Consider the following 24,330-nt stretch of genomic DNA (forward strand, 5'->3'; position numbering starts at 1 on the left):
TCTAATAGTAGGAGTTTTCGCACAATGATTTTAGGTAAAATATCTTCTATTTCGGCAGAAACTCAACATACATTCAAGTTTCGGAAAACATTTATGATCAATAATATGTTCCGCATGTTTCTCGAGAAAGAAATAAGGGGAAAAAAAACACCGTACTAAAACACGTGGGAATGGAACACACACAATTTCAACGAGAATTTTGCAAAAAATAGCCCATTTCGCGATCGGTGCTCCAAATTTCGTGATCGGCGTTCCAAGTGAAGTCGTCTTCTTTCTTGTCGACCTTGTAACATCTTGTTTTTCACTCGAACATGCTGCAAATAGTCCACATACCCTCTCTTCTGCTGATTTTTATTACACCCAAAAATATGTAATTCTATTATTAAAAAGGTGGTCATTATGTTTATCTTTTATAACACGTGTCTTAATACACAATTTCGATCTCCGTAAAGCTTCTGCTTTCGTCGTTTCGAATCTTGACAGTCAACAGTCCATCCTCACAACTGTAAGTGAAGTCCTCTTCTTTGTTGTCTACCTTACAACAACTCGGTTTCTCACTCGAATATGCTCCGAACACTCCACACCCTCTTGCCTTGATTTTTATTACATCCCCGTACGTACAATCCTCAACCGCCCCTCCCGAGTTGTACATTTTAATCAGCCCGACAGGCGCAAAACATACGTCCTCCTTCAATATCTGTTCACAATCAATATAATCCCCATTAGTCCTAAACAACAAGAATTAAACAATGACAAAAAAATTCGTCGAGTTTTCGCGCGTACTTTTATCGGGGAAACGGTGAATATTTCGCACTCTAACACGCCTAACGACACTTCAATAGTTTTGTTCTTCGGTACTCTGAAAAGGGATCCTGCATAGTCAAACGGTAAAGAAAAACATAAATTTTATTAGACCAATTACCTTAGAAATAATTATAAAAAAAATGCAAGAAATGAAATAAGACAGACCTTTGTTAAATGCATATAAAGCACATTCTTCGGTCCAAGTTTCCCCTGCGATCTCGTCAAGGTATTCGACATCAGTGGGGCCCACACCGCCCGAGAGGGGAATGTTTGACTTTTGGGTTGACTCTTGTGCTTGCTTCATCAGCCAAGTGCCCGCGCCTTGGCAGTTGAAAACTCCCACTACTCCTGTTAGCTTATTCAAGTTCCATATCTTGAGCAAGCTGTCGATAATTAATATTGTCGAAAAAATAACGAAATCAGTTACTATCTATTAATAAACAACAAAAAAAAAAGGTTATTCGTTATTTGAAGTAGAGATAATATATTATATATACCTCTTTCCATCCATGACAGGATCGATAAACATGCAATCGCGTGTAGGACGTCCTGCGTATCTAGCCCTTAATATCGATCCATCGGCTAGAACTAGTTTCTTGAGAATTTCGAAATCTTGTTTTCCCGGTTTGTCACTGTTAAATCGGAAAAAGAAAATTACATTGATCATGAGTAATGAAAAAAACAATGTCTTGTCTGAGATTTTGAATTAGTACGAAGATTCAACGGATACGTTTTCGTTTTCATTTCTTTTTTACCTTACGTAGACGGGACATCCACCCAACGCTCTTGCTGCTCCATGAAACTCGGCAGTTGCATGGTTGCTCTATTATTCAAGAAAGTACACAATTTAGTATATATTTTATTGTACTTTAGTTAGAAATTTAGTTTTTATGACATATACAGTTAAATTAATACAGTTGGGACTAGGGAAATTCTATTAATTTAGTGAATTATTAAATTATCGAGTTAATAATTTAACACGTCTTCACCGAGTCAGGACCGAGAGAAACTGTTATTTAATCGAGGTTATTAATTTATTGATTATTAATTTATCGAGGTTCTACTGATATATATAGTATATATACTCACATGAAACATATCCCAGTCTGGTACAACAACTTCACCTAAGAGAAGACTATTGAACGACACCGAAGCTATATGCAACGTCTGAAAACTCGGCTCGTTCGGCATGAAATCTTCCGATGCTCTTGCAGTTGCACTCTTCTTCGAGCTTCATAAAAAAAACGATGAATTATTACAAGACTCGGATATATAAATTATAGACTTTCGAAAAAAGGGACATGCAGCAAATCAAGTTATTGTCGAGTCGGAATATAGTTTAATTTAATTTAATTTTTTTTACGTGAAAATCGAGTCGGAATTATGAGACATGCAGCAAATCAAGTTATTGTCGACGAAGTTCTTTTCTATAGACTCGTCTAAAGCTTCGTGGTATTGTTTCGTAATCGAGACTCTTCCGCCATATCCGGCCCCCAAAGTTTCTAGAAGGTTCTGGACGTCAACCTTAACACCGTCGACGCCGCAGTCGGCAAGATAGCTATGCATGTCGTTGTAAAAATCCCGGATTTTTGTAGGGTCGATTAATCCAACTCCGTATTTTTCCAAGCTGTCCATTGCTATATCTCGTATGTTTCCGATTTTGCCAGGCGATTGGACGGGATACTCGAGTTTCGGGTTGTATTTCTTGAGGTTTTCCGATGATGTTAGAACTCCGCCCCAGTAACCGGCTAATGCATGCCACATATAAACATATCTGCATTAAAATAAATAAATAAAAATTGATGATTTAGAAATTAATTGAGTTCAAGAAATGTTTTATGTGTGACATTAATAAATCTTACTTTAGGCCATAATTTTGTTTGATGTCATGGATAAGATCTTTGAGATTCGAGCAAGAACCGTTCGATTCGGAAACCTTAAACTTGCTGTTTTCCTTAATATCTGCTAATCTGGTTGCGAATCTGTACCGATACAAAGCATTATTAATTAATCAGTGATTCGAATATGTAAATTATTAACTAAATGGTGATTAGAAAGATTGGTTTACTGTGAGATATACGATCAAATCTCTATAAATTAATACAGTCGGGACTAGCAAAATTCTATTAATTTAGCGAAATATTAAATTATTGAACTAATAATTTAATACGTTTTTACCAAGTCGGGACCAGAAGAAATTATTATTTAAACGAGACTTACTGTGTTCCTTCGATTAATGGTTGGCCTTCTTTCCGAAATTCGTTGACCGTTGATTGCCATCCGTCGTCTATGATCAAGAATTTCGGAGAAATTCCACCTTCTTTAAAACTGTACGAAATACGATTTTTTATTTTGTCATAATAAATTAGAAAGATATGAACAATTTGTTTTAGTTTAATTTTAATTAGCAATTAATTACCTTTGAAGACCTTGTTTGATTCCAGTTGGAGTAACATCAGTGTAAAAAGCATCCCAAGTGCACCATCCAAACCAGTCTAAATGTGCAGGAATCTATCATATAAATTAGCACCATATGTTTAGTGTCAAATTTCAATATTTGAACAAAATAATATAGAATAAAATTATTTTTATATATTTTTTTTTTGTGTGTGTGGATCATGTCTGAACTACTACCTTCTTGTTTTCCAGGTGACTAAATGTACCCTTATGTTTGGCCAATATCCTGAAAAAAAAAATTTAAGAATCAAAATCTCACATATATTTTAGGGTAAATTACGGCCACCTCTCTGAGGTAAGTTCACATTACGAAAAAAATTACTTATGTTTAGGTAATTACAACCACCTTCCTCAACTATGAATTTTCTTACATGTTCACTTTTATGGTGTCAAATATTCTCTAGTTTGTACTCGTTTTTTGTGCAAAAATACAGTTTCAAAAAGCACCACAATCTGATATTTACAAGCCAAGATACACATCTTATGATCATCTTGTATCAAAATATGGAGCTCGAATGTAATAAAACGGGTACAAATTGGAGAATATTCCACATAATCTACAAGAGCCCACTAAATTTGGCACCGCAAGGGTGGACGTGTAAGAAGATTAATATGTGATAGCTAATTGTAATTACCAAAACATGAGGGTTTCTTTTATAATTTGACCTTACTCCAGGGGTGACCGTAAAACATATATATCTGAAAGAAGAAAAGAAAATAAAAACATACTTTATTGAATCCTTGAGGAGATCAAAAGGGTTGTCTCCAGAATTGACAAAAACTCCTTCCAATGCTTGACAAGTTTGTACTTGAGGATCACCTTAAACGAAAAACACAAACACAATAATCGAAAGAATCGAAAAAATTATGTCGAAACAGAGCAATTATTTTTGGATTAATTAAGGTTTTTTTGTCTGAGTTGAAACTAACCACTTTCATAGCAGAATTGGAGTTCATTTGATTCATTCCCTTGTAGAGTTGTCCTAAAAGCTCCATCGAGAACGGGCAATACAAGAACGTAAAATTTATTTACGTTCGATTTTGCGTCAGAAGTTTCTTCATTTACTAAATCGGAAACAGAATCTTCTTCTTCTTCGGCTTCAATTAGAAGCATCTGCGTCTCCAAAGGAATATCGCTACCCGATTTTCCAATACGCGGGATCATCCACCATATCTTGGCTACGAATAGACACATGAACTTGCAATTTCTACAAACAATCACAAATTAAAATATTTATATATAAAAAAAAAATTAGTATATATCATCTACGTTTAAGACAACACATATTTATATATGTACTTACTTAAGAACTCCAAGATTGAATACGTGTCGAGAATCTGAGTTCGTCGAATCAGCTCCAATGAAAGCTGATTTTGAACCTGATGGAGAGATGAACACATTGTCCGGAACTTGTGTTAGGACAACATTGCCCCTAACAATGAGGCAACCATTCTTGATCACCGGCGCGGCTGTGATCGTCATTTTTTTTTTCGATCGCCTAATAATCCCTTTTCGGAACTTTAATTAATTACCAGATTGAATTGAATTATATATTGGAAGATCAAGAGAATCTTGATAATTAAGCTATAAACAAGAAGATTTAAGTAAGCATAGAGAAATCAAGAAAAGGCAACTTGTATAATAAAATAAAAGGTGATGGAATAATGATTTAGAATTGGCTTTTTATAGCTAAATGGGGACAGAATAAAATCTAAAAGACCCTTTAGGAGACAATAACATGCTATCTGCAGCTATGAATAGTGTTTATTTATTTAATTATTATTTTTATTATTTAGTTATTTATTTTTTTGATTGTTAATGAAGCATGATTTGGATGAATATTAGTGGGAAATAAATGATATGATGGTGGACCAATCAAAGCAATGTTGACATGGAAATGAGTCATGTTTGTTGACATTAATGATTCATAATAAAACTAATAAATATGATGTCATGGGGACAAAAAATAAACTTATAAAATGACTAAAATACCCCTCGTCAATTGTTTCGCCGTTGTGTAGCACAAACACATAAATGGTGATACGAGGAAACGGGGAAACGGATTGTTCCGAGAATAGGGATACGAGAATTTGGGAGGAATGTGTAGATATTAAAAGTATAGGGGTGAATTTATAGATATGCTAAATAAACATATATAAGTTTTTATTTATATATAATTTTTTTTTTATATTTCGATACAAATATTTACAAAATAAATATTATTATCAATCTAAATTTGATCATTAAATCATGTAAATAATTAAGGAATCAACAAAATATTTGAAATTACAAAATAGCCCATAAGGTCTTCGGTAGGTTTCATCGAGTTTCGGACATGAAACGTGTCCGAAACACTGAGTTGAAGTTTTCGTACCACATAAGTTTAGAGTGAATTCTCTCCCTACTAATTAAGAGCATAAAAGGGTAAAATTGAGAAAAGTATAGTAAAAGAATCATTGAAATTAAAAAATGGCAAATATTCTTTTGAAAGAATTTTTTTTCCAAAAGGAGAAATAATTTAGCACGAAAGGAGTATTATGCAATATTGTATAAGTTCTGCAAATAGAGTATAAGTTCATTGTATTGAGAATATTTTAATATAATTGGTCACATTTGATCATGACATTACTGTTGCTTAGTTGTCAATAATCCATTATGAAAAAAAAAAAGAAAAAAAAAAAAGATATTATTGAAGTTAACTTAAGTTGACTAACCACCAGATATGAGTTGGTTGTTCTTAACTGACAGCACGTGCTGACGCACGTGCCTTCGTATCCAATATCTTAATTTTTTTTTCTTTTAGAACATAAAATATTTTGTTATTTATCAATTGGAGTGATCTTAATTATTTTGGACTACTCAATTATTTCAATTATATTATAACTTATCTTTGTCAACTAGATATGTTCTACAAATCATGCATCGGTCGCAACATTTTTCATTCGTACTTTTGGTCCAATATTCCAAAGTAAAGAATTTGAAAACTTGCAAATTGCAACTCGTACGGCGACGTGCGACAAACGATAACTGCAGTTAAACCACTATAATTTAATATAATTGGGACTAACAAAATTTTTATAGTTGTCGGAACTTGACCGGACCAGACGGTCTGCCTGGGAACCGGCACAATACAATGAAACTGGGTTTGATAAAAATATTAAATTATCGAACTAAAAATTTATGATGTTTTTATCTAGTCGGAATCGAAATAAATTATTATTTAAATGAATTATTAATTTATCAAATGTTAATTTATCGAGTTTCTACTGTACCATCTTTCAGTCATCGTATTCGAAAAGAACACGTTTTGTTGCCGACAAACCTTTGGTAATTATATTCCTAAAGAATATTTGTTCAATTGTAAGATTATCATTTGCAATTTGTTAAAACTAGCACGAACATAATTCCAACTATAAACCAAGCAATCAAATAAGACCAACAATCACAATTTTCATTATTTATTTATGGGTAAATTACAAACACCCCCCTGAGATATGTTTAATTTACAAAAAAACTCCTCTTGTTTGGATAATTACATCTACCCCTCAACTATGATTTTTTCTTACATCTCCCCCTTATGGTGTCAAATTCAACATAATCATCTAGATTTCGTGGAATGTGCTCTAGTTTGTACTCGTTTTGTGTAAAAATACAGTTTATGATGCACCACAATCTGATATATACAAGCCCAAAAACACATATTATGATCATCTTGTTTCAAAATGTGGAGTTCGAATGGGATAAAACGAGTACAAAAGTGATAATATATCATATAATCTCGAAGATTCCATTAAATTTACCCAAAAAAGAGGGAGATTTTTGTAATTTAACCATACCTCATGGGTGGTTGTAATTTACCCTTTATTTATTTATGTATTCCTTTATTATTTTCGTTTTTACATATACAAACGTATGTGGAACTCACACCCGATGAAATACACCATGTAGTTGTACACAATCGATCTACATATAGTAACACACACCCATATGTGTATGTGTGCTTAGTGGACATTTATTTATGTAGATCTACGGTTTAAAACCACATGGTGTATTTCACCAGGTGTAGTGTCTCATAAGCCCGTATAACTTGTGGTGATAAATGGATCCCAATGAAGAAAATTTCGAGCAAAAATTCAAATCCAATAAAATCGAAACTAATAGTGGATATTAATATCCCAATTCTTGCATTCACCATCAAGTTTAATTACCAGAAACCCGTTGTCCGAATCGTATGTGAACGCTTGTCTCTCTTCATCGACTGTACAATAAATCGGTTTCTTACTCGAGTAGGCTCCGAAACGGCCACAGCCCCGTGCCTTTACTCTTATATTGCATCCCGACGGCTCGGTTGTGAAACTTAAACCCTCAATTGCACCACCAGAATTGTACATTTCGATCAGCCCAATCGGAGCAAATTCAATCGTTTCATTTACAACCTGTTCATGTGATTTGAGTAACAATTTAATCAATTAAATTTACAACTAAAAGCTATATTATAAACAAAAGTTCAATAAAATATGAACAAAACGAAATTATTGCAAATCGTCAAAATTAACAACTTTGACGAACAAAGTAAAAAAAAGAAAAAAAAAATTAAATAAGGAAATAAGGATAGATAAGATGACTCGTTTTTACTTACCCTTATCGGGGAAATCGTAAATATTTCACATTCGAGAGTGGCTATAGACACTTGGACACTTTCCTCTTTCGACAGTCGAGAAAGGGATCCTACACCATGATAAACGCCAAACGAATATTTTCAAAAAAATACGGGAAATTTGAACTTTTTTGAGTCATCAGTTTATAATTAGTAAGTTAAATAGTTGTACCAGTATGAAAAGCATAGACAGCACAATTCCCTGTCCAACTCTCGTCAGCTACTTCTCGGAGAAAATCGATGTCTTGAGAACTCACGCAGCCCGATAAAACTAGAGACGATGAATTAGGGTTTTTTTCCGGTCCACTTCTCATTGGCCAAATTCCAGCTCCTTGGCAGTTAAAAACACCGATAATTCCAGAATAGTTATTCAAGTTCCAAATTTTCAATAAGCTGCAAAAATCACTTTTAGTTAGCTTATAGACTTCTAATACAAACTTCGATTTTATTAATATCCGATTTTTCCTTTTTTTAAAAAAATTATTTCACCTTTTCCCATCCATAACCGTGTCTGCAAATAAGCAATCACGTGTAGGTCGTCCGGCGTATTTAGCTCTTAATATCGAGCCATCGGGCAATACCAGTTTCTTGAGTATTTCGAAATTATGCATCCCCGGCTTGTCACTGTAGTATTAACCGAAAATTCACGAAATTATTAAAAAAAAAAAGAAAAAAGAAAAAGAAAAGGGAGTAAATTTTCAGCATCTTATTACAAGTAAAGTTCACCTCACGTAAACTGCACATCCACCGACTGCTCGTGCTGCCCCATGGAATTCTGCCGTGTGATGATGGCTCTGAAAATTAGGATCACATTTTGAAATATGTTACAAAAATATGCAAAAATTGCAATTTCATAACGATAGATTCAGTAACATAGAATCTGCCTCATCTAATTGTACTTCATGTAATTTTTTCGCTATATATAATCATCTTCAATTTTGATTTAGAATGTGGCCCGTGATTAGGGGTGGAAATCGAACAAATTAGATCGGAATTAGCACTCTTGGAGAAAAATATTTTTTTTCGGAAATTAAAAACTAATTCCAATTTTTTTTCCAAAGAAATTGGAAATTTCATAAACTGGAATGAAAAAACTATAATAAAAAATAAATAATAATATTGATATAATAAGTATAATTTTCGGGTCGGGGGGGGGGGGGGGGGGGGGAAGGTATAAATTTTGGGAAATTAGAATCGGACCGGAAATTGAATCTAATATGTATTTCAATTCCGTTCAAAAAAAAAAAAAAACAGAAAAATTGGATATCGGAATGAAAAATATTGTTCAAAAATCGGAAATTTCCGGAACTCAATCAGCGGAATTTCCAAAAACATACCTGGAACATGTCCCAATCGGGGACAACAATCTCCCCAAGTAAAAGGCTATTAAACGCCACGGAAGCAACGTGCAATGTCTGAAACATAGGTTCCCATGGCATAAAATCCTCCGACGCTCTCGCACTAGCACTTTTCCTCGAACTAGCAAAATTTAATCAGTCAATAAAAAAAAATACTAAATCAAAATCGGCAGATAAAATCAAGAAGTGCTAGTTCCGAAACAACCTGTATATAGAGTCCGTGTTATGACTCATACACGAAATAAGATTATTCCCTTCGAAATTCCTTTCGACGGAATCTTCCAACGCTTCTTGATATTTTCCGGTGAGGGAGACCCTACCGCCATACCCTGCGCCCAACGTCTCGATCAGATTCTGAACATCTACTTTCACTCCGTCAACGCCGCATCTCGAAAGGTAACTATGAAGATCGTTATAAAATTCGTAAATTTTTTTAGGGTCTATTAGACCAACTCCGTATTTCTCTAAACTGTCCATTGCTATATCTCGATAGTTTCCAATATTGCCGGGAGATTGTACCGGATATTCGATCTTCGGATTGTACTCGTTCAATTTTTCGGATGATGGTGAAAGCCCTCCCCAGTATCCAGCCAATGCATGCCAAACGTACACGTATCTAAAAACCATACAGTTTCTTGCAATTAGAATTTGTTTTTCGGAAGTGGTAAAACTAATTCCAATTCCGTTCCAAAACGATCCGAAAAATCGGAATTCGAAAATTCCAATTTTTTGGTCACATTTAATACAAAATAAATAATAATATTGATATTATAAGTGTCATTTAGGAAAAAGGTCGAAATTCTCGGCAATTAAATTCGGTTTGGACATCGGAATCTTATATGTATTCCAATTCCAGTCCAAAAAAAAATTCGGAATTCGGAAATTGGAATGTAAAAACTTGTTTCGAAATCAGATATTTTTTGGATTGAAATCAGCGGAATTCGAAAATTCCAATTTTTTGGTCACATTTAATACAAAATAAATAATAATATTGATATTATAAGTGTCATTTTCGGAAAAAGGTCAAAATTTTCGGAAATTAAATTCGGTTCGGACATCGGAATCTTATACGTATTCCAATTCCATTCCAAAAAAAAAAAAAAACAATCGGAAAATTCTGAAATCGGAACTTTTGGATTGGAATTTGGGATTCCCGATCCGATTTCCGTCCCTACTCAAAATTAACGAACTTCAATACGAGAACATACTTCATGCCGTATTTTTCTTTGATGAATTTGACGAAATCACGCAGATCATTGCATGCAGTGTCGTCTACAGCTGACTCCATGAACTTGGAACATTCCTTGAGATCAACTAATCTACTCGCAAATCTACAATTCCGAAAAAAAAAATTATACAACGAAAATAATATAAAACATTTAATTATTGCTATAAGGAGCTAGGTGCGATTTAAAATCAAGAATTACTTACTGTGATCCTTCAATAAAAGGTTCTCCTTCCTTCTGGAACTCGTTAAATGTATCTTGCCACCCATCGTCGATAATCAAGAATTTGGGTGGACACCCTCCTTCAAGAAAACTGTCGGCGATAAAAATTGTTTATTGAAATGAACTTATAAAAGTGATTAAATTAATTTCTAGTATAATACCTTTCGAGACCTTCTTTAATGCCTCGTACATTAACATCTTTATAGAAAGCATCCCATGTACACCAACCGAACCAATCCAAATGTGCTGGTTTCTATGCATCAAATTTGTTCGATTTAAATCGGATCCGGAAATCATAAAAAACGAGAAAATAAATTCATTATAAATTGTACCTTTTTGTGGTTAATATGAGCGAAGGTGCCTTTGTGCCGCTCAAGTATCCTGCAAACGAAAATTCATTAGATATCAAATAGAAAAAAAAAATCACATAAATCACTAATTGAATAAATACATAAAAATAGATTGGCTTTACTTGATAGAATCATTTATGAGCTCAAACGGGTTATTCCCTGAATTTACGAAAACGGCTTCCGATACTTGACTCGTTTGGGTATTAACATCTCCTGCAGAATGGAATGAAACACCACTAATACTATTTAGCTCTATTTTTTTTTTCGAAAATATTATTAAAACTAAAAAAAATTGTGGAATGGAAAATCGAGATAGCAATAAACTTACCACTTTCAACACAGAACTCGAGTTCATTTGCAGAAGTACCTTGCAACGTTGCCCTAAATGCCCCTTCCAATACTGGCAATAACAGAACGTACGAAGTGTTGTCGAGAGATTCTTCCTTCACTTCCAAGAGCAGCATTTGTGTTTCAATGGGAATATCGCTTCCGAAACTCCCGAATCGGGGTATCATCCACCAAATTTTGTGTCTGAAGAGACACGTAAACTTGCATTCTCTGCAAATATAATATTCACCAAAAATCAAAGAAAAACTCAAACTCGTAAAACTTCAACTTCGAGCCAGACGAACACACTAGTCAAGAAAATCCGGATTTTGTTGCGAAAAAAAAAAGATCTCATTTTTGCAGCTTAAGATAAAATTGCATTTTCCACAATTAAGTGACGTTTGGTAATAAAATCGTGAATTCGAACTACCGTTTCGTATAATCATTTCATATTTTTAACTTAATCAAGAAAATTAGGATAATCCCATAAAATAACTTTCCAATGATCCAAACTAAGAATTAATGATTGTCACCAAAACCCCCCTAAAACATAAATTTTAATTATGATTTAATATCACAAAATCATAAATTTATGCAAAACCTAGAAATTGGTCGGAGAAGAAAACATACTGAAGAACACCAAGACCAAAAACATGTCTGCAACTACGAACACTCGAGCTGGCGCCAATAAAAGCAGCAGACGATGGAGAAGAAGAAGACGAAGAACCATCATTCAGCGGATAAACGACGACGTTTGAGGGGACACGTGTCAGCACCACAACACTCCCATTAACCACAAAGGAACCGTCTTTGATGAACGGCTCAGCTGTCACCGTCATTTTAGCCTCGCCCTTCAATGGGTCAGTCGCAATTGCACAGAAATTCTTCCCGCCGATGCTGCTATTAGTATAATTTTTTGTACGGTACGATGAAAATGTACGGAGGTTCGAACATCTGAGAGGATTGTGTCCGAAATCGAGAACTGAATTTGGTGAACGAATTGCAGCAGCGCTACTGAGAAGAAGAGTGTAGGAGGGGTTTCTGAGCAGCAAACAGTTGATGAAATTTCTGCTATTATATATCAAATTAGTCGAATTGAATGCCATTGAAATTGCCATCTGTTAGAATTGAGAAATTTTTGGATGAGCAGGAAAAAAAAAAAAAGAAAAAAAAAAACAGAATAAATTGGTTAAATTTCTTGGATGGGACAGAATTAATTATTTTCGAAGGTAAGAAAATGGCCGACTTTTGATCGAATCATATTCCTTTCATCCTTTGTAATAAGTTTATGGGCAAATTATGGCGAGCCCCGGAAGTAACTTTAAATTATGAAAAGACCCTTATGTTTGTATAATTAGTAATCACTCCCCCAACTATGTAATGTCTAACGAAAAACCCCCTGATTTAGTAGGTAAATTCAAGGTTGTAAAAAACGGTAATCGGGTCGGAGGCGGTCAGGCACCGACTCACCATTAATCGGTGCGGCAGAGATTAATCGGTGATAAATTGGAAAAAAATCAGTTTTTAAAATTTAATATAATATATTTCTAGATATTATTTATAAGTACTTAAAACATATAAAAAAAGATATTTAAACATCTCCATCATGTATATTATTGTATATATCATAATACATAAATATCTTTATAAAATATAAATAAAAAGACAATTTTTTTGGATTTACATTTATTCTTGAATATTCATGTCATACATTTTTAGTTCTTTAATAACAACAGTTAACATAAACAAAATAAAACATAAACTCAAATTTTTTTTAATTAAAATCCCAACTTTTAGATTGAATTATTAAAAAAAAATCATTTTTGACCGATTTTTTGCCAATTTTTGCCATCGAGTTTGACCCGCCTTAAAGGGCTTGACCGCCTCGCACCGCCTCAGACCGCCTAAAACCGTCTCACAGGCAAAAAGTCGAATTTTCAAACCTTTACACTAAAATTGTAAAGGTTTGGGACCGCCTCCGCCTCGGAGACCGATTAATCAGCCGCCTCAACCAATTTTTAAAACACTGGATAAATTTGATATTACATAGTTGAGAGTTGTTATAATTATCAAAACATAAAGAGAGATTTTCATAATTTGAGCATAACTCAAAGGGTGCTCTAATTTGTATAATTTTGATGCCACTTATCCACTATTATTTGGCTACTTTATATTTTCCTATATTATGTGAACCCAATTGTATAATTAAATTATAGGAGATTCAGTGTACAAAATTCTTCCAAAAAAAAAAAAAAAGATAATTACTTATTTATTTTACATTTAATTATACTAAATAAAATATAATTGTATAATGTTTTTTTTTTCTTTTTCCTGAAAATGATATTGACATTAATTCACAATTATCTGATACAGTCATACAACAATACCTTGTTAACTACACTTTCAGACTTGATATCTTCACAAATGAAAAAAAAATTTAAATATGTATATATAGGGATTTATGAGTCAAAACTGAATAAGTGATGTAACTCAAGTAAGCGTATTCTCCATAGTCGATCGAGAGCAGCTACAAAAATCGTATATACGACGCAAAACAGCATCAAGAAGAGGAGATATCTTTACCAAAGAGTTGAGTTATTCCCACACTAGGATCATCCTGCTTCACAAGTGACTCTCCTACCAGTACCTGTATAATTAAGCCACAAGAATTTACATGCATGAGAGAGAGAGAGAGAGAGAGAGAGAGAGAGAGAGAGAGAGAGAGAGAGAGAGAGAGAGAGAGAGAGAGAGAGAGAGAGAGAGAGAGAGAGAGAGAGAGAGAGAGAGAGAGAGAGAGAGAGAGAGAGAGAGAGAGAGAGAGAGAGAGAGAGAGAGAGAGAGAGAGAGAGAGAGAGAGTCGGGACTGCTTACCGCATTAACACCAGCTTCCTGAACATATGCAATATCGGCAGGAGTGAAAAGTCCAGACTCTCCGACAACCTGTGGATTTTTTACGAAAACGGGAAACAGTTTATTATTTGATTAAATGACACGAGGCAAAATTAAACGAATATAATTAGTAGATTTACTTGTAAGAGTACTTACAGTAATGCCTTTCTCACGTATCCTTTGTCCGCGTTCACCTTCAAGAAGCTTTTTCGTGTTGGCAATATCAACCTCAAATGTTCCTATATATATAGGCGTTGAGTTTAGCTGAATTAATCGTCTTTTCAACTTAATAACAATCATATTTAGCTCGTTATTATGCAATTTCAACTTCATAGGTTACATCACAGGACACAAATCGAAGCAAAATTAATGCATGCAAATAGCAAAAGTATGAAAAGAACATTCACTATTTGAAGAAGATTAATGAAATACGTATTTAGCATATAACTCGGTGAATTAAAATTACCGAGGTCACGGTTATTGATGCCAATAAGTTCAATTCCCTGAATCTCGATAACACGATCCATCTCTCTCTCATCATGTACCTAGAAGATTGAAAGACCAAAAAAATTGGATGAGGATTAAGAACAGTATATATTTTTTTTTTAAACCGAACAGGAATTTACGCAAACACAATCAGTAAATTAAATACTCATCGAAAAAAACATGATATCAAGGAAGTTAATGGCAATAGCAGCAAAAGTCAGACCTCAACGAGTACGGTCAAACCCAGCATTTTGCTAATCTTGAGCATGTATTTGATGTCGAGATCAGGTAAAATAGCAGCAATTAATAGAATTGCATCCGCACCTTTCGCTCGAGCATAGTATATTTGATATGCTTCTATTATAAATTCTTTACACAAGAGTGGGCACTGAGTTCAAACAAATTGCACAACTCAGTTAACATAATATAGGAAAAAACATAATACCATGGAAAGAATCGTGGAAATATAGCATACCTGTACTCCGGAGTTTCTAATGGCCTCTAAATTTTCAAAGCTTCCCTATTTTACCCCCAGTTCGAAGGAACGAAAAAGCAATCAGATAAACTGCAATAAACAAGTGTAGTAAATTAAAGAAGATATATGGCTGGCGCTTACCTGGAAGTATTTCTCATCGGTTAAAACACTAAGGCATGCTGCTCCACCTTTTTCATATGCTTTAGCAATTTGGACCTGCCAAAAATATCGATAAGATTCATCTTTTCGAGGCGATTAATTAATATGATCTAGTATATAAGATTAAATACAAAAAAAGAAATCACAGACTTACAGGATCAAAATCTTCTCTTAAAACCCCTTTACTCGGTGAAGCCTTTTTCACTTCAGCAATTAAACCAGGAAAACCGGTCCGTAAATTCGCCTCTTTCAAAGCTCCAATAAAATCTCGAACCGGTGGAGCATTATCCAGCAGTTTCCTCAGCGAGACAAGCGGTTTTTTCACTTTCATCTATAATACGAAAATGCAATTACGACACTGCCATTTTTATCAAATAAAGAAGTGTCACAACAAATGAAAGAGTACCTGAGCGAGTTCAAGATCCTTATGCCACACAATTTCTTCGAGAATATTACGTGGGGTGTTCCCTTCGTTCTGCAGGCGAAATTCAAACGGACCCACGTAGTGAACTGGCGGTCCGGTTGGCGGCCGCCTCCTTATCTTTATACCTTGACTTGCAGTCACTTCATCTTGGTAAATTCCGATTTCACCCTCCTTAACTTTGGGAGTATCTGTTTCGGATTCATCTTTCACTTCAAACTAAAAGTACGAGAACGAGACCATTTTAGGTCGACTCAAAGGGTCTCTACTATGAATTGAGATCTCTACTAGCACTATTTTATGTTATTTCATATATGCTATTCTATATAAATTTCACTGCTGTTAATTTGCTTAAATACTGGTTAGTGGTTAGCTTCGATTTTTTTTTTTTTGCTTCTTCGACTTTTACATCTAATAAGCACTTCATTACATAAAAAATGTCACAATAAAATTTAAGATCAAAACATTCAAATATCAAAACCACATTCTGCATTAATCTGAACTAATTCTTCTCACCCCTTATAAAATCCTTCACATCCAAACACCATGAGCACAATTAAATTCAACCAATCCCAATTCCCAATAACAGACTGCAATTTCAACCCAAAAAAACCCTAATCACTAAAATCCAGCAAAAACCCACCAAATAACATCACACGGCGCAAACAAAATAATTTAAATAAGCAATTGAACAAGTGAAAGTAAATTTCTAAAAAATGTAATTACCTGCTGAGATTTAACAGAGGGGAAGGATTGATGCTTGAACGGCGAGTGATTTGGCACGCGCGTCTGCGGCGGCATAGGCCTGAGAAATGCGGATTTTCGTAGCTGCTGAAATGAAAATCCCTGTGTTGAATTCGTCGCAGACGATGATGCCCTTAACGATATCACATTCATGCATTCCATGAATGCAGATATGTATGTATATATTGTGTATGTATATATTGTGTATCTATATGTGTATGTATTTTTTGAAAATTGAAACGAAATCAAAATTCAGTTGAGCTCGGAGTGCCTCGTTTTCTGTATGGATGGATGTGTATTGAGTGGAGAGATGGAAATGAAGTGCTATTTATAATTTATTTAAATTTAATAGTCGTGTGTTAGTGGCTATAAATCGTTGCAAGAAAAAACAAAAATATAAAAGGGCAAATTACGAAAAACCCCTTTATGTTTGGATAATTGCAATTACACTGCTCAACTATATATTGTCTTACACGTTTATCCTTACGGTATCAAATTTACCTACTAAATTACGAGTTTTTTTTTCATAAGAAAATAAATAACTGAGGGTGGTCGTAATTTACCAAACCTGAAGAGTTTTTTTTGTAATATGACTTTATCTTAGGTGTGACCGTAAAGTCGAACAGAAATTGAGATTGCTAGTAATGATTTTTCAAAATAAGTGCTGTATTGTTTACCTAAATTAGTTGATCAAAATACTTGAGTAACATAAAATATGATTACTCTACTTATTTCCAACTAATCAAAATCTCATATTGAACAATGAACATTACTAATTTACTATGGTATGTTGATCTTAAAAATGATGCAATATCTTTATAGATATACATTTTATTGCAATAATCTCTTCCCACAATTAGAAGATATGGTAAAAAAAAAATGCAAATGCATAACAAAATCTCCAAAATATTATTTTATCTTTATCTTAATTGAGAACATATGCACACGTGGAAATTATGCCACCCCACCTGAATAAAGATCTATGGTGTGATCCAACGGTCCACAATCTCACCCACACAATACATACTATATAATACAATCATCTTGTTTAATTAGGACGTATCCCATCACATGCAATTACCTTTAATTGCTTCACAAGTTCATTCTCTCCACACACACACACACACACACACACACACACACACACACACACACACACACACACACACACACACACACACACACACACACACACACACACACACACACACACTAAAAAATCCAAACCACTTTTCTTGTTCTTCACATTTGTGTGCCAGCATAGAACTCATTAGAAGAAGCCAAGAACAAGCAAAGGGTATTCACTTTGCACCTTATTTACAATCCGATCCCTGCAATATTTCTCTATATATGGTCATCATATAAACAAATAAATCTTGATTTAATATAGATATTATTTTGTGTGTATAGTTCTCAAGAAAATATGCATCGATCGGCGAGTTATACGTCGTCTGCCGCCAGATTATCCGATGACCATCAGTTCTTGGTCAACTTTCCGGCAGCTGCTTTGAAGGGATTGGATAATTCAAACCAGGTAAATAATTTTGATGAAGAAGATGTCTTTTTTAATGATGTCTCAAAGAAGGGTAAGCCTTCAAGAGGAGAGAGAGCAATTCATCTAATCCCACTGGTTTTAATTACTTGTGCTTTGGTTCTTTGGTGGTTTTCTAATCCAGTTATAATGCAGTGAGTTAGTTATATGACAATACAACTATTCTATGTTTTTATTATTTTTATTTTTATGTAAAATCAATTATTTTCAAGATTTTTCTTTTTGGATTCTTGTTTTTAAATTTTATTGTTACACGATTTAATTCTTCGGGAATCATTTGTCGTGTAATCAATCCTATTTAGTGCTGCAAATGAGCTCAAGCTTGATGTAGGTCGATTCGAATTCAGCTCAAGTATTCATATAATTTCAGATCAAGTCAAAAACTCGAGACGAAGAAACTAGAAATTTATGTATAGAAGTGTAAACGAATAGACCGAAATTCATATCAAATATAATTTTGATTTTCAATGCTACTCATGTAGGATCAATTACGTATGGTGAACTAATCTGTTATGTTTCTACATACATCTTTCAACAGATTAACTGAAAATCGAATCAAATAATTTGAAATATTCAAGATCTTGGAAAAAAAAAGAGGTGTTTTGAATATGCTAAAACACAGCTCAAAAAACGATATTATTCGAAAAAATTCCAATATATCGAGAGTTAGTTTGACTGTAAAAAAATAAAATAATAACTACTGTTATTCGTGAAGAAGAACGATATTGAATTATTAAAGCATATTTACATAGACACTAAAGAAACTATATATTTGGAAACAAATTAATTATAATGCAATGGCGACTGAGCCATCATATGTAGGTAAGCCATTGCAGATTTTTAAGCATGGAGAACTTTATTTTCGAAATTCATTTTAGTAGAGCCTGATCCTTGTCTCAATGGGTACTCGGCAAATTGGACACAACGAGATTGTTTCTCCACATCCACAACATGTCTGAGATTGAGAAGAGAGAGATGATGATGAGAGATGAGAGAGATGATGATGAGAGATAGAGAGAGAGAGAGAGAGAGAGAGAGAGAGAGAGAGAGAGAGAGAGAGAGAGAGAGAGAGAGAGAGAGAGAGAGAGAGAGAGAGAGAGAGAGAGCACAACTGTATACCTGGTGTCCACAGACGAACGCCATATTTTTGGGTTCGGTAATACAGATGGGGCAAAGCTGTCAAGAAAGTGAACAAATAAAGAACAATGTCAATTACAAAGAAATATATATACTTGTAGCTTCACTAATATAAACAAAAAAATATATAGAGAGAGTTTTATTACATGGTTTTCAGAAGCATCATTGCTTCTAGAAGGGCTGCGAGGCACTGGATCATGTACGCTAGAAGAAGGTGCACTTGGACCGAAACTGTTCGACCTAGAAGGTTTCCCCGTTTTAAAAGAAGCTGCACCGTACGAAGGAGGTGGAAGTGGGACCCGGTCTATAACCTTTCCTCTCGAAACACTGACCAAATATTTTTTAAATGTAAACAGGAGATTGCAAAAGAAATTCCCAACATAACCCAAATTAAAAATTAAAAAAAAATTAAAAAAAAAAAGAGAATTTAAACCCGAGAAGGTTGAGCTCCAATGTGGCTTTATATTGTGAAGGTATTTCCATTAAAGCCGAAAGTGCAAACTCAGCTTCTTTCCGGGATCGATCCATGTTTTTCCACATTATTTCTGTGAAGTTCACAAACTAAGAAATACAGAGAATCGTTTAATTAGTAAATCTGCCAAAATGTGAAGCAACTCCTTTATCTAATTAAATAAAAGATTATTGCAAATGGAGAGAAATACACGAGGATTACTTGCCTGGAAATTGTCGAATGCTCGAGCAGGTATATTATCATCGAATTCCTTCATCATATCCCATGGTCCATCTCCAACTCCCACTACTACTATTGACAATGGGTACTCACTGTAAAGAAAAGAAATATAATACAAAAATGTTCACAGCTTAACCAGATTACAAAACGATTGTTCGTATATTATTATTATCAGATATTAATTACACTATGAGTTATTAAGTACCTTGCTTTGACAATTGCCTCCACAGTTTTCTTCTCTTGGGGACTTAACTGACCACGATCAGTGTCAACACTTCTTGTGACCTATACATCGAATTAAAAAAAATGAAATGTAAATAATTACACCGAGAAACAGAAAATCCATGAAAAAGAAAGAATAAGAAATTCCGAACTTTTTCATGGTTAATTTCAAACAATAAAAAATGATATTAACATTACTAATTAAAAACAATTTAAAACATGGTACTTTTCTATTAATACAAGAATAAAAGTTTCAGATTAATTTCGTCTATAACATAGTACCTGTCCATCGGCTATAATGAGTAAAACATGGTACTGGCCACCACTCTGTTCGACTATAGTGATAGCCATTTCGATAACAGGAGCAAATGATGTGGGGCCTGTAGAGAGAGAAGGAGACAGCTTTTGTAAGACAAAACAAATCATGTAAGAGAAAAATCTAAAGATTCAATAATCAACCTGCAAGTCGTAATTGAGGAACTAGTTCTCTATACCGACTCATCACTTCCTCAAAACCCTCACAAAATCTATCGTCTGAGAAAAAGCTGAAGACTTCTTGGTCGTGCGTTGAAGCTGTCAATATTAGATTTTCCGTAAGGTATTTGACTTTATTTTATTGCTACAGAAGTAAAAGTAATACAATGCTAAAGTAAATTACCGTCTCCAAATCCGAAACAGGGAATTAAATTATCTTCGTCGAATTTGGATAATGTTCTTCCAATAATTGATATGGCTTGTTCGTATGGATTTTGCTCATCTCCAATGTGATGCAAACTTCTCCGCTGAAATGATCTGGCACCTGAATGAACAAAATTGAACAAATTTAAAATAAATTTCATTACAGCTATGTAATAATATTAATAATATTAATAGTTAAAGAATTTTTTTGGCACACAGAAGGGAATATACCCGTCCACTCATTGCTCTTCGTGAAATCGATACCAACAATTAAATTTGAGGATTCCAGACCAGCGCGCGCAAGGGCATCAGTAACCTACAATAATGAACAATTTATTTAGAAAGAGTTAATCTAGAAAAAAAAAATATAATATCTTAGTTGATACAAGGATATGTTAGAATAGTTGTACCTGATCTAAGGTATGGTAATTGTCGTCTATTCTCGAGTATTTCTTATCCGGTTTCCTATTAGGCTCGGTGGGTGGTGGGCCATAGTTTGCATGTGGAGGTGCATAGCTTTGACTCCGCTGAACATATGGTGACTGCGCATGGGGCTGATGGTTCCATGAATTTGAACTCGATGATCCGTAGGACGAATATCGACCCGACATTGATTTTTTCGAATTCTTCGCACCCATTTTTTCTCGTAAACTTGAACAATGATTCTTTTTCACTGAAAGAATATGGTTAGTTATTTATGCATCATCATAACAAATGCGGCTGTTACAAGTAGAAAATGTAAGCATTAGATATTCAGGCTGCTGAATTCTGAAGTCCGATTGAAATTCAATCCAAACTAGAAACTCCAACAACAGCACGTACATTTATCAGCGATATTATGTGAAAAATACGAATTCTGAAAAAACAAAACAGTATAATCTGGCTATATTTGACCAGACTTAGTTCGATACCTATACTAATTTCAATTCAATGCTCTTTAGCTACTATGGCAGTTCCGAACGAAAAAAATTCTCTGTTTAAAGTTTACAGATTAAATAAGAACGTTATATAAAACATCAGGCAATATGAAATCTTCTTGCAGAAACAAATTAAACTCCAATTTTACTATTTCGTACTCTTACACAGTATTCCGAATTTGAATCGTTCGTAGTCCATTTCAACAATCATGGTGCTAGAATAGTACTACAAATTATCTTGCATCTAAGGCAGAAGCAAAAGAGATCATATACTCAAATAGATTATACATAAGAGATGCAGTTCAAGAAATAAATCACTAGCTCGAATTCACGACTACTACGAGATCACTTGAATAAACGGAAATTAAAAAAATAAATAAATATCTCCTGCATTATCTCTGTCCAGATCAGTTTTCGAAGAAGGTGAAACATGAAATATTTATACGTTGTTGCCTTAAATTGAAATTGGGGGATTAATTCAGTAACCTAGAGCTTTCCTTAATCAAAAATTGAATTTCCACAACAAATTACATAAAATTACGATTATGTGTTTACTTATAATAATTAATAACAGATAAGATTTCAATCTCAACCGACATAGAAACAAATCATTAAATTAATTAAACCACTAAAAAACCTGAATCTAATCAAAGTTCTATCTTCACAATCACAAACACACACGCACACACACACACACACACACACACACACACTACTCAAAAACAACAAAATAAATACAGAATCGAACATCAGAATCGATAATTAACTGAAGCACACAAATTCCAAACTATGTTGCAAATCAGAATTCAGAAACAACGCAGAATTTATACAACAAAACACAAACCCCGGCTTTTGATTAAACAAACAGCCAAAAGAAAAAAAAAATCATAAAAAATTTTGGTTTAATCATTAAATTAACAGATCTTCCTCACCTCGTTAACAACCTTTCTTCGCGTCCAGCATTGGTTGTTGTCACAGGAGATTGAGAAGAGTAAGAACACTGAGCAATGTGTGTGTTCTAGTGTGTGTTCTAGAGAGAGAGAGAGAGAGGAGAGAGAGAGTGTGAGATTGTGAAAGGTGTTTGTAGATTTAATTCACGTGTGATTTATATATTTACCGATAGTGGTAAAATTAAAAGATAAATCGGCTTTCGTAGTTAGAGATGGATAATGATAGAGAGAGTATTTAATACTTATAATTCCGTTGTGATTTAGTATTCTATTTTGATACGTGTTTGATAAAAGTGTATAAAATATAGTTAATATAACAATATTGACATGACACGTATTTATAGTTATATACATGCCTGATTTAAGATTTGGGTAAAAAGAAGTTCGCCCCTAAATTATTGGTAGTTTTGCAGTTTGCCCCCCCCTAAATATTTTTTTTTAATATAGGTTTACTCCAACTAGTTAAGTCGTTGTACAGTTCCTTCTAAATTCGATTTTCTAGTAATTTTGGACGGAATGTTAAATTATGTGCGCTGCACGTGAGATTTGTAGGGTGAATTTGTCCATTCACTTAAATTGTATATATTAAATAAAGATTTAATCTTTAAAAACAAACAAGAAAAAAAGAAAAGAAAAATTATCATCTTCTTCCTAAAATCAAAACACCGACCACACAGGATCCAACTCGGAGTGGGTTGGAAACCCGACTCAGGAACGGTAATTGGTGCAAAGCACGTGGTAGAGCTGTCTAACGCAAAATTCAAAAATAGCTTCACACACGCTGAAACGGCCGGCGATTTCAGCGTAATTGGAGTCGGTGGCGAGTCTAACAAATCGATTTGAGTCGAGGTTTTTGGAGTAGATTGAGGTGCGAGGCGATCGGGTCACGACAGTCAAGCAACGGTTCGAGGAGCACTAGCTTGAAATTACGCCAATTTTTTTTTTTTGTGGGTCCGTTAGTAAAACTCGTGGACCCTAGACGATGGCCTCTCTCGCTTATAGATAAAATAAAAAAAAAAGAGTTTTTTGTTCTAATCTACATCAAAGAATAGGTCCCTTTGTCATTTTTTCGCAGGTGGGGGGTATATATGTCAAAACCATGCATGATTAATCCACTCGATCATTTTCACTATCTTTCATTGTTTTGAATATTTTGTCAAATTTAATGTTGAATTATATATCTCTATCAATATCTTTATAGACATGGATTAATGTTCTATATTTGTTTTTCAGAACGTGTGATATATAATAAATATAAAAACAATTCACTTATTGCATGATTTTTAATATATCTTTCATTTAATTTGTACGAAAAAAATAAAATAAAATTGACCTTCTCCTAACTTTTCAATGATGAAAGTATACCTTTATCATGTGGACTATTTAATATCAAGATATTATATAGACAATAAAGTGCATTATTTTTGTCCAATTAGCCAACCCTTGGAATCTAACATGGAATATATGTACATGAGCTATACACTAACTTATTGTAGTGGAATGATATATTATTAGTTTATAATTACAAGGCATTTTATATGCTAAAATCAAGGTTGTAAAAGATGGGAATCGGGTCGGAGGCGGTTAGACACTGTCTCATTATTATT

The 24,330-nt window shown here is 33.9% G+C and overlaps 4 protein-coding genes across 4 annotated transcripts; all 4 read right to left on the bottom strand.

The window, feature by feature from the left end:
* Nucleotides 1-28: 28 nt before the first annotated feature.
* On the bottom strand, nt 29-5,000 carry LOC105975081 (putative galactinol--sucrose galactosyltransferase 2). Its single transcript, XM_013000254.2, has 14 exons — nt 4,566-5,000; nt 4,192-4,469; nt 3,991-4,081; nt 3,439-3,487; nt 3,224-3,315; nt 3,025-3,132; nt 2,667-2,786; nt 2,168-2,578; nt 1,894-2,035; nt 1,560-1,627; nt 1,302-1,436; nt 970-1,187; nt 784-872; nt 29-697 (listed from the first exon to the last, which is right to left on the bottom strand). The coding sequence occupies exons 1-14, from the start codon at nt 4,742-4,744 to the stop codon at nt 425-427; spliced, it is 2,253 nt and encodes a 750-aa protein (XP_012855708.2). The 5' UTR covers nt 4,745-5,000; the 3' UTR covers nt 29-424.
* Nucleotides 5,001-7,078: 2,078 nt separating this feature from the next.
* Nucleotides 7,079-12,696, bottom strand: LOC105975048 (putative galactinol--sucrose galactosyltransferase 2). Its single transcript, XM_013000218.2, has 14 exons — nt 12,033-12,696; nt 11,404-11,633; nt 11,198-11,288; nt 11,058-11,106; nt 10,887-10,978; nt 10,709-10,816; nt 10,486-10,608; nt 9,483-9,893; nt 9,257-9,398; nt 8,646-8,713; nt 8,409-8,543; nt 8,092-8,312; nt 7,902-7,990; nt 7,079-7,698 (listed from the first exon to the last, which is right to left on the bottom strand). The coding sequence occupies exons 1-14, from the start codon at nt 12,518-12,520 to the stop codon at nt 7,417-7,419; spliced, it is 2,529 nt and encodes an 842-aa protein (XP_012855672.2). The 5' UTR covers nt 12,521-12,696; the 3' UTR covers nt 7,079-7,416.
* Nucleotides 12,697-13,706: 1,010 nt separating this feature from the next.
* On the bottom strand, nt 13,707-16,917 carry LOC105975080 (indole-3-glycerol phosphate synthase, chloroplastic). The gene is made up of 10 exons (XM_013000253.2): nt 16,559-16,917; nt 15,818-16,051; nt 15,566-15,742; nt 15,394-15,468; nt 15,253-15,297; nt 15,001-15,165; nt 14,758-14,836; nt 14,448-14,530; nt 14,274-14,342; nt 13,707-14,049 (listed from the first exon to the last, which is right to left on the bottom strand). Exons 1-10 carry the CDS (start codon nt 16,736-16,738, stop codon nt 13,963-13,965), a joined length of 1,194 nt encoding a protein of 397 aa, XP_012855707.2. The 5' UTR covers nt 16,739-16,917; the 3' UTR covers nt 13,707-13,962.
* Nucleotides 16,918-18,709: 1,792 nt separating this feature from the next.
* LOC105975085 (E3 ubiquitin-protein ligase RGLG2) lies at nt 18,710-22,931 on the bottom strand. The gene is made up of 12 exons (XM_013000257.2): nt 22,706-22,931; nt 21,267-21,529; nt 21,088-21,172; nt 20,837-20,977; nt 20,638-20,751; nt 20,461-20,558; nt 20,162-20,241; nt 19,943-20,048; nt 19,699-19,826; nt 19,412-19,592; nt 19,248-19,304; nt 18,710-19,083 (listed from the first exon to the last, which is right to left on the bottom strand). Exons 2-12 carry the CDS (start codon nt 21,492-21,494, stop codon nt 19,003-19,005), a joined length of 1,299 nt encoding a protein of 432 aa, XP_012855711.1. The 5' UTR covers nt 21,495-21,529; nt 22,706-22,931; the 3' UTR covers nt 18,710-19,002.
* Between the last annotated feature and the right edge of the window lie 1,399 nt (nt 22,932-24,330).

This window comes from Erythranthe guttata, chromosome 9 (assembly GCF_056151865.1).
Source record: "Erythranthe guttata isolate IM_541 chromosome 9, IM_541, whole genome shotgun sequence".
Taxonomy (NCBI): domain Eukaryota; kingdom Viridiplantae; phylum Streptophyta; class Magnoliopsida; order Lamiales; family Phrymaceae; genus Erythranthe; species Erythranthe guttata.

Excerpts from the sequence above, each read along its gene's own strand:
- LOC105975080 (XM_013000253.2), bottom strand. The coding sequence starts at position 16,738 with ATGGAATGCATGAATGTGATATCGTTAAGGGCATCATCGTCTGCGACG. Across the intron at positions 15,743-15,817 it reads AGGATCTTGAACTCGCTCAG|ATGAAAGTGAAAAAACCGCT; the intron begins GTACTCTTTCAT and ends TTCGTATTATAG. Across the intron at positions 15,166-15,252 it reads TTAGAAACTCCGGAGTACAG|TGCCCACTCTTGTGTAAAGA; the intron begins GTATGCTATATT and ends GTTTGAACTCAG.
- LOC105975048 (XM_013000218.2), bottom strand. The coding sequence starts at position 12,520 with ATGGCAATTTCAATGGCATTCAATTCGACTAATTTGATATATAATAGC. Across the intron at positions 11,634-12,032 it reads TTTGGTCTTGGTGTTCTTCA|AGAATGCAAGTTTACGTGTC; the intron begins GTATGTTTTCTT and ends TTATATTTGCAG. Across the intron at positions 7,699-7,901 it reads TTACGATTTCCCCGATAAGG|GTTGTAAATGAAACGATTGA; the intron begins GTAAGTAAAAAC and ends TCACATGAACAG.
- LOC105975085 (XM_013000257.2), bottom strand. The coding sequence starts at position 21,494 with ATGGGTGCGAAGAATTCGAAAAAATCAATGTCGGGTCGATATTCGTCC. Across the intron at positions 20,978-21,087 it reads GAAGAGCAATGAGTGGACGG|GTGCCAGATCATTTCAGCGG; the intron begins GTATATTCCCTT and ends TTGTTCATTCAG. Across the intron at positions 19,593-19,698 it reads TTGGAGCTCAACCTTCTCGG|TGTTTCGAGAGGAAAGGTTA; the intron begins GTTTAAATTCTC and ends ATATTTGGTCAG.
- LOC105975081 (XM_013000254.2), bottom strand. The coding sequence starts at position 4,744 with ATGACGATCACAGCCGCGCCGGTGATCAAGAATGGTTGCCTCATTGTT. Across the intron at positions 4,082-4,191 it reads CCAATTCTGCTATGAAAGTG|GTGATCCTCAAGTACAAACT; the intron begins GTTAGTTTCAAC and ends TTTTCGTTTAAG. Across the intron at positions 873-969 it reads TTTATATGCATTTAACAAAG|GATCCCTTTTCAGAGTACCG; the intron begins GTCTGTCTTATT and ends TTGACTATGCAG.